This window comes from Tinamus guttatus, unplaced genomic scaffold, assembly GCF_059628265.1.
Source record: "Tinamus guttatus ecotype Peru unplaced genomic scaffold, ASM5962826v1 Tinamus_guttatus_pri_ptg000151l, whole genome shotgun sequence".
Lineage (NCBI taxonomy): Eukaryota > Metazoa > Chordata > Aves > Tinamiformes > Tinamidae > Tinamus > Tinamus guttatus.
The window spans coordinates 156,270-169,120 of record NW_028288685.1 but is presented as its reverse complement, the minus strand read 5'-3'; the positions used below and the strand labels follow the sequence as shown (position 1 = coordinate 169,120).

Genomic DNA, 12,851 nt, shown 5'->3' with positions numbered 1-12,851 from the left:
GTTTGTTCATGTTTTAGGAAAAAAAAGGATGTGTGTGAGTTTAAGCATATTTCCCAATTAGACCAGTACATCTTGAATGGACAGGGGAAGAACAACAGGAGTTCATTCTGGATAAAACATTACATATATATCTATGCAGCTGCATCATCACCATTATCAAATTGCAAAATAAATTCACAGGGATTCCAGAAATTCTTCTATCACTGCTTAAATCTAAAATTTCAAAGATTAAAAGCGAGTGTGGTTCATTAACACTGATCCCCTTTCCAAAGGGCTGAGGAATTAGTCTCTCAAAAAGCAGCCCAACATAGAGTTGCATCAGTAACTTTCTTATTAATGACTGTCATCAGGCATTTTCAACATTATAAGCAACACTCCCATTTTTGCCAGCGCTATTTAATATGCTGGCTAATTGGTTATAAAGTCTGGCTGTACTTTTTACAAGCTACAGGAGAGCTTAAGACGACGATGCTTTTATCTAAGTGAATGTTTTCTCTACAAACACCACTTCAGTGCCAAGAAGGAAAGCTCATGGGTTTGCTCAATAACTGCTCTATATGCATGGCTAAACATATGATATTTTCTAACAGCTAATGGAATATTTAAGAAAAAATATACATTTTGGGCTCTCCTAATTTGTTTCCAACAGCTGCACTTAGCTCTAACTTTTGCGATGGAAGTTTTCCTCCAGCAGCTTGTAGTTCTACAATTCTGAACTGATCCATGGTCCCACCTTACCTTTAGAAGGTTTGTCAAGTAGTTCTTCAGAAACTCTTTTAGACGTTTGTACAGCTCCAAGCCAACGAACTGAGCCCCTCCAGGGGTCTGGCCTTTTTTCGACTTCGACGGGGGTACCCCAGCTCCCCGCGCTTGGTTAGACTGGTGTACGCTAGTACAGTAGTTATAAACGTGACTGGCAGGCAAGTTAAGGAGTACACACGCATGAGTAGAACATCAAAACGCAATAAAAAAACAGTACGTTCATTTTAATGAGCTCAGAATGACCATAAACAGTGACCTAACCTTAATGTGTTACAAGACACAGTAACCTACATAAAACTAAAAAACTAAAACAAAAACAAACAAACAAAAAAGTTAAAGCAGAATTGTCAGTAACAAGAACATTTCATACTGCAAAGAGACTACACTGCAAATCAAACTTACCTAACACTGTAATCAACAAGCCGAACAAACAAAAGTGGTGGAATTTACAGATAACCTTATTTTTAAGATGCAATTGGAATTTGATGTATTTGAGTGTCCTAAAAGAAACTCAATAAACCAGAAGTAGTCCTGAAAATAGGCTGGATCAGGACTTGGATGTGACAGCAAAGCTTACTCGAGTGACTCGCTCAGCAAATGAGCACTGCAGAAGAACAGAGCTACTGAGCGCACCCGTTTTTACCGACAGGTTGAGAGCTGCTCTAGCCTGAGCAACACTGTGTTAAGAAACCCAGAAGGTCTATTCTGATTTTAACTTGTAGTTAAAAGCTCTCAGACCTAGGCAGACTTCCTTCAATGAATGTATGCTACTAGGAATTAGTATTTTGTTGAGATTTGTTTTCCACTTTTTCCTCCAGAAAGGACAGCACAGTAAGCTAAAAATTAAAGCAAAATTAAACACCAGGGGAATTAGAAAACTAAAAATACACAATGTGTTAAGAGTTTTTATAAACAGACTTATTTGTAGTCTTGGAACAATAATGCTTCAGCAAGGAAAAAAAATCTTAAAAAATATATCCAGTTAATTCCTTTTCATTTTCTTTTAAAATTACGCTGGTGGCTTCACAGACAAGTCAGATCCTTAAATTGGATTTTCAGATGAGCGTCTACTCCACACTACGCAGTGGGTCGCTCATGGTCTTTGGCATAATTGGAAAGGAAAGACCTTCCTTCTTTCCCTTCCCACCTACTTTATACGCTTGTTTCAGAAAGTCATCTCAACTCTGCACAACAGAATAACATTCTTAGCTTAACATTCACTCTTTTCAAAAAGTACACATTTAAGCCTTACCTGTTGCCTCTTCTAAGCGAGAAGTAATTTGTTTCCCCACACTATTAACCAATAATGTAAAAACCCATTTGTGGTAGGAAACCAAGGCTTTATTCTCTACCAGCCACTTATGTCCTGAGAATGTTCCTGGCTACTTGTTTGTTCGACTTTCCTAGCACTGTCCTTCCTTTTGCCATCGATGCTTCCATCCCAGAATTCCTCATTTCAGCCATGTTCTAGTGTATAACAACACAATACAAGAATGCTTTCTCCCATCTTGTTTACAACCGTGTCCCCACCTGCTAACGCAAACCACCAGCACAAGCGATTCAAGCAAAATCAGAATTGCGCAATTTACACCAAGGTGCATCACAGGCCGTGCAAGAACCATGAGGAAAATCCTTTTAAAACTTCTGGGTTGCAGAAAGCAAACTAATCTCAATTGCTGCCCGATCTGGAAGCCATACAATATCCCAGCAGCCATCAGCAAACATCTTTGGCAGCGTCTGCACAATTCTGCCTAGTAACTCATGCATTACTACAAGTGCCAATCAAGTTATAGACAAACCACTCTGTATTGCAGGGAAGCCGATTGCTTCTCCCAGCTTGGGACATGGTCCAGTAATCAGGCAAAGCACCTATTGGAAGAGTAGGTCAAGATCATTTTCTTTCAAAATTCTATACCGTTCCTATGACAAAAGATAAATTAAATTTTAATTTAAATGCATAAATGTAAGGTAGAAGACTACACTTCAACGTTGTGCAATTTCACAGGAAAAGAAAACTCTTCCAGAATTTAACTCCTTTTTTAAACTCTAAAAAGAGCACAAGAAGCACCCCATAAACTGCTCTAAAAATAATTTTACCATCTTAGTGTTCAGTACCCTAATCCATTTACAATGACTTTGAAAACCTTGACTCAGTTTCTAAAGTTGGGCAGTGCAAAAAAGACAACAAAATCCCCATGCAACCATTTCATAAGTAACCTAAGGCCTTGTAGGGGATCATTCCCAGTGAAGGGAATGATCCTGACACTCATCCCACCGGCAGGGCTTTTCCCCCAGCCCAGCCACCTGCTTTTCAAGTAGCACAAGCACTTGTGCAAACGGCAATTCCATCTGGGGAAGTGACTGAGGTTGCAAATAACCATTTTCCCTTTTCCCATATACTCTGCTGAGCAAACTTCTGTGTCAGCACAGAGGAAGTGGGAAACACTCCAGCAGCACCAGCGCAGAAGCTTCTTGCACAGATCAAAAGGCAAACCAGGAAGTACCAAGACCATCCTCAGTGTAACCACTCCACCCAAAGCATGCCAAAATTCACCACACAATAGACTGTACACCGATAGGTAAAATAATGCTTTCACACGACCTCTAAAAATTAGGGGCCTCCTTTTATAAGGGAATCTGCTCTTCTAGAGGTAATAATTGGTTGCCTTTTCATAAGGTCATATGACCTTTTTTTTCCCCTAATTTTACTAAAAAAAATGACAGCAGTGGAACAAGTCACTTGGAGGAGCAGACACGTAAAGCCAAAAGGGAAGCCCAAATAACAAAGCTCCAGCCAAGTCGAATTTCATCAGAACACAGAGCAAGACACCACGTCAAGCCAAATACTAACTAGGTATTTTTCCACCGATTACTTTGGGTGTTTTAAATTAGGTCACATTTAGGCATCACATTGCTATTTCACACATCCAGTGAAGTAATTAACTCTGTGCTCAGGTCCTAGCACCTGGAGAACCGGCTACCAGGAACGAGCTCGGATTAGTTGGGCTCACACGAAATGCGTTTTCCTAGACTGCACTCAGGCATGCACAAGCAGGGGGCAGGAGGAAGGCCGCAAACGCTGCCTTAGAGAAATTGCCTGGAGAAAAACACAGGAAATTGGTATAGCGTTGTAAAATGACCTCTAATATCAGCAGCTAGGCTCACTATATTCAGTGAGACTTGCATCTTTTCTTCATCAATTCAGATCATTCCCTGTAAAGCACACATGGTCACCCCGTGCCTAAATAAAGCTTCTAAGGGAAGTGGACACAGGTGCATTATTTTTCTAAGGTTTCATGATCCACAGACAATGGAATCTGGTGTAAATTTTGGAAATATTGGAATATTGGAATATTTTGCAAATTTTGGTGCAAATTTTGGAAATTTTCTTAAACTGTTGTTAAGCAATCACTGTTCTATGCATCCAAGCAGACCTAAACTCATGTTCACAGAGGTAAGTTAGAGACTCGAGAAACTGGGTGCAACAAAAACCATCTAAAGGCCTCTAGATAATTTCCTTTTGCCATTTCCATGGCATAAACTCAAAGGAAAAGCAGTGAAGCTTCGAGCTGCAGGAAAATACACATTTTTAAGCACACCATATATAAAGTGTACAGTCTTTATGCCAGAAAGCCTGAGTCACCATTAACATCTGTTGCTTTCAAGTTTAGTTTACATTATCAGAAATTGTTTTGCACAGAATATTCTTAGTAACTATAAACAGCAGGTAGAACAGCCAGTGATCAACATGGAGAAGAAAAAAATATATATATCAAACATAGAACCAATAATCAAACAGAACCAATTGCACTACGTAAAAACATAGTTAGCAGATCTTTTGAACCAAGGCAGTAAGCTTTATAAATAGCAACAAAATCATACCTACATTTCCAGGCACAAAAATGTAAAGTGCAAAGGCATGCTACTATCAGCGGAGCACACTTTGAACACGTAAACACATACATTTATTTCTAATTTGACATTCCTTTAAAGCACTAACCGGCATGAAAGAGATGCTATGAAATACCACGCGGAACCTAAACAGGATTAATCCTAGAAGACAGGGGAGGCTGCTCTGATGTATCCAAAGTGACCTCAGACAATTTGATGCTAAAGTGAAAGGAAGTCTTAGAGAAAACCCATCTCTGAAAAAAGCGGAATAGTTTCCCACATTTAAAATCAGCACTATCTAAACTTCCCACTATCTTTTCCATGCAGGAAGAGCACAGTCTGCCCTGAAATTGCCTAGTACCAGCAAATCTCTGCAATGAGGAAGCAAGAATGATATTTGTATTTCTGCATTTCAGTTCACCAGGGCTTGGGCTATCCCAGGTCATCCATCTCTTCCCATCTGCAAGCACGTTACCCTTAGTCACATACTGCTTAACTCAACCTCTCCTTCTGCTCCTTGCTCATAGCTCTCTCAACAACCCACCAGCTCATAAAGCACAGGTTAAAATAACCTCCTGTGATTGCAGCACATATTTGCACCCAGTGAAAACAATCATTGGTAACTATCACTTTATCACAAAACTTGAACCAACCTAAACAAGTTTAGATACAGGCAAAAGATGATGCATAAAATGGGAATGAACATCCTGATGTTTACCACACTTTGCTTTATATGATACTTTTGAAAAGTATTTTAAAGTAATGTTTTGAGAAGCTACTGACAACTCTGTCAGTAATGAAACAAAAATAACCAGAGTCAGAGAATCCAACTTCGTGGTATGAGCGGAGAAAACTTTCTTATAATGTGTGTGACCATTTTCCTTCAAAGCTTTATACAAAGTTTAATAACAAGTAAGCCAAACACCGCTACTTGAATGCGTTAAAGGAACCTCTAAAATTGACATTGAGACTTTTACGGAGAAAACAATAAAAGACTTTCAAAGTCAATCTAAACACTGCAGATTCATTTTTAGTAACAAAACCAATCCTTCTACAGTACTGTATACTTCTCAGCTCTTCCTCATCAGCATCCTCTCTCATCAAAAAACTAAATTTAAAGATAGCTTCCTGTTTCATGTAAATAGACGTCTTATTAATAACAAATACCACCTAAAATATTTTTTTTCAAATTAGGTTTTAACTATGAAAACTGAACAAAGAGACTGCTCTGCTCAGCATACAAACAAATTACACAGTCTAAAAAAATTCTTAAAAATAACATTTATCAGATTATGTTCTGCAAGCCAAGATAGTGAGGTGAAATCATGAATTTATGCCACAAAGATCACTTTGATATTTTAAATTGAAATTAAAATCAAAAGTTCCTGTGTGCTTAAAGTAAGAAGTTTCAAAAATTTACTCATATTTGTGTAAGGCACTGAAAAGTTGTGTAGTTTAATATCCTGCATGAAAGCTTTCTGATATTCTAAAAGCTGATCTGAGCATCAGTTCAAGATACAAAAAAAGATTCCAAATCATTTCATTCTCTCCAATGCAGAATTACTCATCCTCTCAGGCATCCTCTGAGGAAAATGTTGCAAATTTACTGTATAATTAGTATGAAAAATTGTCAAAGAAAAAACAAAAACAAGGTGCACAAGGATTTTATCAGTATCAAACTGTTTAGTTTAAGGAGAGGTAGCCATAAAGCCATGCGACTTGCCAACATCCTGGTATTATACCAAGAATAATTCTGCCAAAGTAATATGTTTTCTGCCAATGGTCCATGACCGAAGCTCAGACCTTGCTGCACACTAGCACGGTGCTCTCTTCCACCTTCCCCTTCGCTTAAGGTACAAAAAATTACTTGACGCTAGAGTAGTTACTCTCAGCTGCAGTGTACCAAGACTTATGATTTCCCCCCCCCCCCACCCTGAGAGCTCCAGAGACTTTTACAACTCAGACATTTGCTAACAACCTCCAATCTACTTTTTACTGAAGGAAAATCACTCCCTCATAACATTAATGATTTAGGTCTACCATCTACAGAAATCTAGTTCATTTCCTTGAATGTTTCTTTTTTCTCCACGATCTCAATGGTTGGTGTGTAATTCTATGCTAGCTAGCAATAAAGCCTGTCATAACACGTTATTATTGCAGGAGATACTGGACCCTTCAGTACCAGAAATAACTTCATTATCTGGGTGGGTAAGTGGCAGAAAAACACCAAGATAAAGGAATTCATGAGTATTTCACATGAGAAGGAAAAAAAAAAAAAGCTCATTTATTCCACAGTAAGAACTGTTCTAAAGGGATCCTGTTTCTATACATAAGTCTTAAATTCGCAGAAGGAAATGCATATGAAGAACATACCTCAGAAGATAATTTTAGTATACTGACCTTCATAATCTTGTAAGGAGTGGTAAGCAAAAAATATCACAACTTCTATAATGGTCTGCTCTTCTGGTTACACATTCTGGCATAGCCAACAGGGCATAAGAAAGCAAAAAAGTAAATGGAGTACTAGGAAACATTCAGGGATGCTCTCATCTCTCAGAAAACAAGCTCTTAAATCAAGAGGTACAAGTCAATTCAAAATGCAGCGAGAGAAGGGACGAGAATCCTTATGTTTAGAAGCATTTTTTGGTTTGTCCCTTCAGTTTTCTTGAATCTAGAAAGCCTCTGGAATAATCACAACCACTTGTTCCTGCTGAAATATAAATAAATAAAAGCGAAACAAAGAAAACGAGTTAAATACAAACTCTGGATTGTACTTGAAAAATGACAATTCAGTACTACACAAAAACAGGCCCTGATGAGGGATCAGTGAAGGAAAGCAGTAAAGATAAGACGGAGGCCTAAGCTGTCTGGACTGCATAGCTATCTCTCTTCATTTTCAGATTCACCTGAGTACAAATGTTCAGGTTTTAGCTATTTCAAAATACAGGATGCCACTGCTTGATACAAATAGCTGTGAAACTTCCACATTTCCAATCAACTCTGCCTGAAACTTTGAGAGCAGATAGAGAAGTGAAAACACTTTTGTTTGTATGCATGATTCTCCTCCTCTTCTAAATTATAGAGGAGAAATAGAATCCACTTTAGTAACAACAATCCGACAGAAAAAGAGACGATAAAAAAAGGATGAGGAAGTGATTAGGCTGTCCATAGCACAAAGTTTCCAAATTGCAGCCACATTCGACATTCCCCTAAGGACGGCTGGTCTGCAAATCCATTACAGCTGGAGATGAAACTGGTCTCTCTTGCTTTCCCAATCAAGTTGCTCTACAAGCAAGAATCTCCTGAAATAAAATCTGACAATCTATTAGACTTTCTTTGTGTGATCACTTAGTAAATACATTACATATACTACATCTAACAGAGTGAGAATAAAGAATAACTTTCTTCTAAGTACGTTCTGGAAACGTGCACTTAACCTAGGATGCAAAATAGGATCACTATCTGCAAAGTTGATTCAAAACTTCTAGTTTAACTAATTTCAGTAATAAATTAGTCACAAAATACAGCTTATCTACTAAAATTATGCCCTGTAGTATGAAAGCAACAGAAACTGCCCTAAGTTTCTGACCCAATAACTGCTGCTGAAGCAGCAACTAGAAGAAAGTGAGTAGGTAATAGACAATATATCCCTTTTACAACTTTGTCCCATGAATATTTGGAAATGCCCAAAGCAGATTAAAAACACAACAGTGCCATTAAGAGAGGTACTTAGTATTCAGCTGGACTGCTTAACAGAACTCACAGACAGGAGTTAAATGTTAAAGGTACTTTGCAGGAAAAAAAAAAAAATCCCTCGCATGTTCTGCTTCTTTTGCTTCTAGCACACACTCAATTACTGCAGATTCGTTTTGCTCAGTCAAGAATAGCAACAGGCCTCGTGCTTAAAGAAATCAGGCTTGCAAGTTGTTGGGAAAATTCTGACTCTAAACCAAACCATCTTTAATCTTCGCATGCCTATTCAGGAGGTATCTTACAAAAATATTAAGCAGACCTCATGGGTTATTTTCCATAGCAGCATCGACTCCGCAGGTACAGATAAGATTACACGTTCACTCCAGGATTGCACGTACAGAATGCAAACTCCTTTCCTCAACTTAGGAAGTCCAGAGAACTACAGAATTCTTTTATAATCATCAACAGCTTTTTTCATAAAAAAAAATCTGACCTTTCAAAAGAATTCACAATAGACTCAAATTTGATATGAAATTCCAAACCAGCGCCAACATGAGTTTTAGATGTTAATTTATGCATTATAACAATAACCTTAAAAAAAAAGACCCACAAAAGCAAAACACACATTACTTGAAACTAAATTAAGAGCCAAACTACTTACCTACTTAAGAGAGGACATATATTCATTTACTGAGTAACGCTTCTTCTACCACTTGCCTCTGTATTCTGCTGTTAACATCAACATCCTCATCTTTAGCAGTACTTACTCTACTTAGAAAAAACACAGTTCTGAGAAAAAACAATGACTAACAGATGCAAACATAGGAGAGCTGAGAGATCTCATCTTACTGTGGCTTCATACTGAGGTTTCACCTTATTTTTCATCAAATCTCTTTACATACAACCTGACAGGTGGAACACAGAAGTAGGATTTCTCATGTTCCAAACCAAGACCTCAAGCCATATACTGAAACTTTAATACAGCAAGAGGCATTACCTCTCCTTAAAAAGTAATGCAAGCTCCTTACATGCTCCTGTCAAACAAGTTCCCTGAAATTTTCCACAGAGTAATTCAGCCTGAATATTTAAGCGTGAACACAGCACCGTTTTTGTATCCTAATCCCCAGTACAGAAGCTGCTGAGAAGCTTCAATAGCTCCTAGATACAAACAGGAAATTCAAGAGAGCACCAATGGGCACATCCTTGCCTCAGCTGGAAAATTATAAAGCAAATTCAAGTAATTCTGCAGAGAAAAGGACTACTATAAGGCTGAGTAGAGAATGTACTTCAAGGTAATTGGACATTATTATAAATTAAACCTCCAGCATAATGTCAGAGACCACTAACACAGAAAAGAAAATTATACCTTCTTTTGATACATCCTTTGTACAAATATTTGGTGTACATAATATCTGGTGTATTGTGTATTCAAAATAAAACTTATTAATCAAAAAACCTTAAATATCCACTCTGTCAAAGTTAATTGCAATCAAAACCTGAAATTCAGAGGTAAACATAACTATAAAGAGAGTTTCCTAGGAACCAGAATTTTTCTGCCCATCTGCCAGAAAAGGCTAATCTTCAAAGCAAAAATATATGCTTAGAAACCAGCATAAATCAATTAGTTATGAAGCAATTTTAAGTTTAAAAACATAAAAAACCCTCATCTAACAACAGTGGAAGTACCAACTGGCTTGGTGCTAGGATACGTGTAGAGTTCCATGTATCTGGATTTTGCCATACTTTGTCTGGTGTAAACCTGTTGAATTCCAGCTCTTAGGTCATCCCATATCTGGTCCAGACCAATCTGTTTAAGTCCATGTGGGTTCTGACTTCTATTCGATGACATTTTGTATTTCCTGTAAAGTCTTCCAGTGCAGCAGTCTGAGATCTGGTTATTCCTCCATCAGATTCACAAGTAAAGTAACATTCTAAACCCAGTTGCGGTAACTCAAGAGATGATCTCTACATACAAAAAGCAATGCTTTCCAGGAAAGTAACCTGCAAAAGGAAAAGAAAATACATATGCATTATATGCACAGATAGTCCAATTGGCTTCATTAATATAGATGAGAAAATATAAAACCAATGACTTCATCAAAACAGTTTTTATTCACAATGGTGAGAAATCCATGATGAGACCTGAAATACCACAGCCAGAGAAGATAATTTTATGAATCGCCACCCTACAACCACTTGTGCCTGAATCTGTCCAAAGCAGTTCAAGGATAAAACTGTAGGTACTCTGGTTAGCACAACTGAAAACAAAAACCTAAGGCTGCCAAGAAAGTGTAATAGAATTACTCACAGCAAGAAACCTTCCAAGCAGCAGACATTATCCTCCTACAAAGGGTTTCTTCCCTATACAGCATTAAAACTCCAATAATTCACTTCAGAGTTCTGTAAAACCTCACTGCTGAGCAAACTTCCTGAAGAACGTCACCTAAGATTAATCAGAAGCTACTAAACCCATTATTTTTCTTCCGTTATCACTGAGCTCCTCCAGACTCAAGATTCCACTAGGGTAAAAGCCCAAGGTATTTTGGGGAGGCATGTTTTCATCTCTGATAAATGCATGTTTACATTAATTTTAGGGGTAATTAAACAAACATCCCCTTCTTGCATGTCACCTTATGAGTGAGAGAACATGCAGCCAATAATGAGGGGGAAGAAAAATAGAGCGCACAAAACAGATGTACAATCTTACAATGAACCTGTCCTATAATGGAATATATAGGACAAAGATTACAGGGGCCACCTAAAATTTCAAGAATAGTATACATGCTGTATATGTCAGATGAATCATATCATTTATTTGTGATCTTTGGGCAACGGAAAATACATTCCTTCAGCACCTACAGTATTTAATACGTGCTTTGCCACAGCCACGAGTGGATTGTTACATGTCCCACTCCAGATTTTACTCTGTGTCCAAGACTTAGTATCTTATGGGGAAAAAAAAATGTAGGACTTACCTTCTCTTCGGACCTTAAAAACAGCTAATATTGAGAGAATTACTACTGCAAGGTTATTGCAATTATTGCAGTAACATTCCCCACAGTCCTTTACTACCCACCACTCTTTCTTAGTTTTTAAATGGTTATTTAAATCTCAAGCTTTGAGTAAAAAACACCAAGAAATATTTTCATTAGGCTGATCTAAACAAAAAGTACTGTCTCATTTCAATCATGGATACAACTGCTTCTGTATCTTTTTTTTTTTAAGGAAAAAAAGGGGCAACAACTTATTGGAAAAATATGTAGAAAAACAAAACAATTTAATGAATATATCGTATCAAACATACACCTTAAAACATACATCTTAAAATATAATACACTTGTAAGATAAAGATAAAGTTTGCCATTCTGCACTTCTATAATTAGAGCAAACTGACTTATATAAAGAACATGCAGGCATGATTACCACCACAATGAAATGAAATGCAGATCATTTCTTGGTTGTCTTTCACTTCTTCAATTTCTGGAAGTAGAACTTGCTACAGTACCAACAGTGATGGGAGTCTCACGACTGAGAAGAAGAGAAGAGCAAAGACCTGCTAGCGGCCATTCGCCCTTATTGCCAGCAAAGGATTGTGCAGGTAACACCCTGGGTATGGACTATGATCCTGGATCAGCACTGCAATACAGAGCAAGAAAAACTCTTTCTGGGTCTAAAAATTAAGCTCTCTGATTCCTTAAATTTATTACTTGAACTCTCCATATGAGAAGGAGAGAACCTGGTTAAGAAACGACAAGTCTAGCGTTATAATAATGTCTCTAAAAAGTAACTGATTATTACCGTTTTCCTAATCTGTGAAAAGCAAGTAGCCTTGAATTAGGGTCTGTTTTAGAAAATATTTTGGGGTAGCAAAAACAAAATACCTTCTGCCACATAAAAGTTCCCAACAAAAATACAACCCTGTAACTAGATGGAAGAAAAATAAATAAATAAGGCAAGTGCGCTGGAACTGGCACTAAGCTTATAATAATTTACAACAGAGACAACGCCAAAGCTAATGTGCCTTTCCAGGCAGAAAGCAATGGCCACTGTTCTTACTTAAATGTCTCTCTAGGTGCCACTAAGAGCCAACCTCTCTTCCACACAAGCCCACATCACCAGCTGCCTAACCAAGGCGAAGCTTTCCCGTCTGCAATAACAACAATATTTAACTTCCTTCCCTAATTAAGACTCTCCTAATTGCGTAGATGCCCTGGTGCCTCTGCAAATATCACCACTACCACTGTCTTTTGAAATCAGAGCATTGCTTGTTCACATCAGACCTTACTTCCCCTACCATCCTGTGTTCTCAGGTCAGGATAAGATCATCACAAAAAAAAGCCACCAGAAGAACATTATTTTGATTTGTTTCACATATATGTGTGAAACTTATTTTTTCAAGCCCTCCACTCTTAAAAATATCTTCTTTTTACAAGTGATAATGTGCACTACAATATTTGGATTTGACTACATGACCCGACTCTCCGTTGGCTGATTTCCAATTTGAA

At 37.7% G+C, this 12,851-nt stretch overlaps 1 protein-coding gene across 1 annotated transcript in view; it reads right to left on the bottom strand.

The window, feature by feature from the left end:
• Positions 1-12,851, bottom strand: part of LOC148595116 (cullin-1) — a 44,094-nt gene that overhangs the window by 21,550 nt on the left and 9,693 nt on the right. The window contains exons 2-3 of the mRNA XM_088522389.1: positions 10,056-10,347; positions 739-913 (exon numbers count right to left, since the gene is read on the bottom strand). Of these exons, the coding sequence (XP_088378515.1) occupies positions 739-913; positions 10,056-10,195 (315 nt within the window). The 5' untranslated portion in view covers positions 10,196-10,347. The remainder of the gene's footprint in view (positions 1-738; positions 914-10,055; positions 10,348-12,851) is intronic.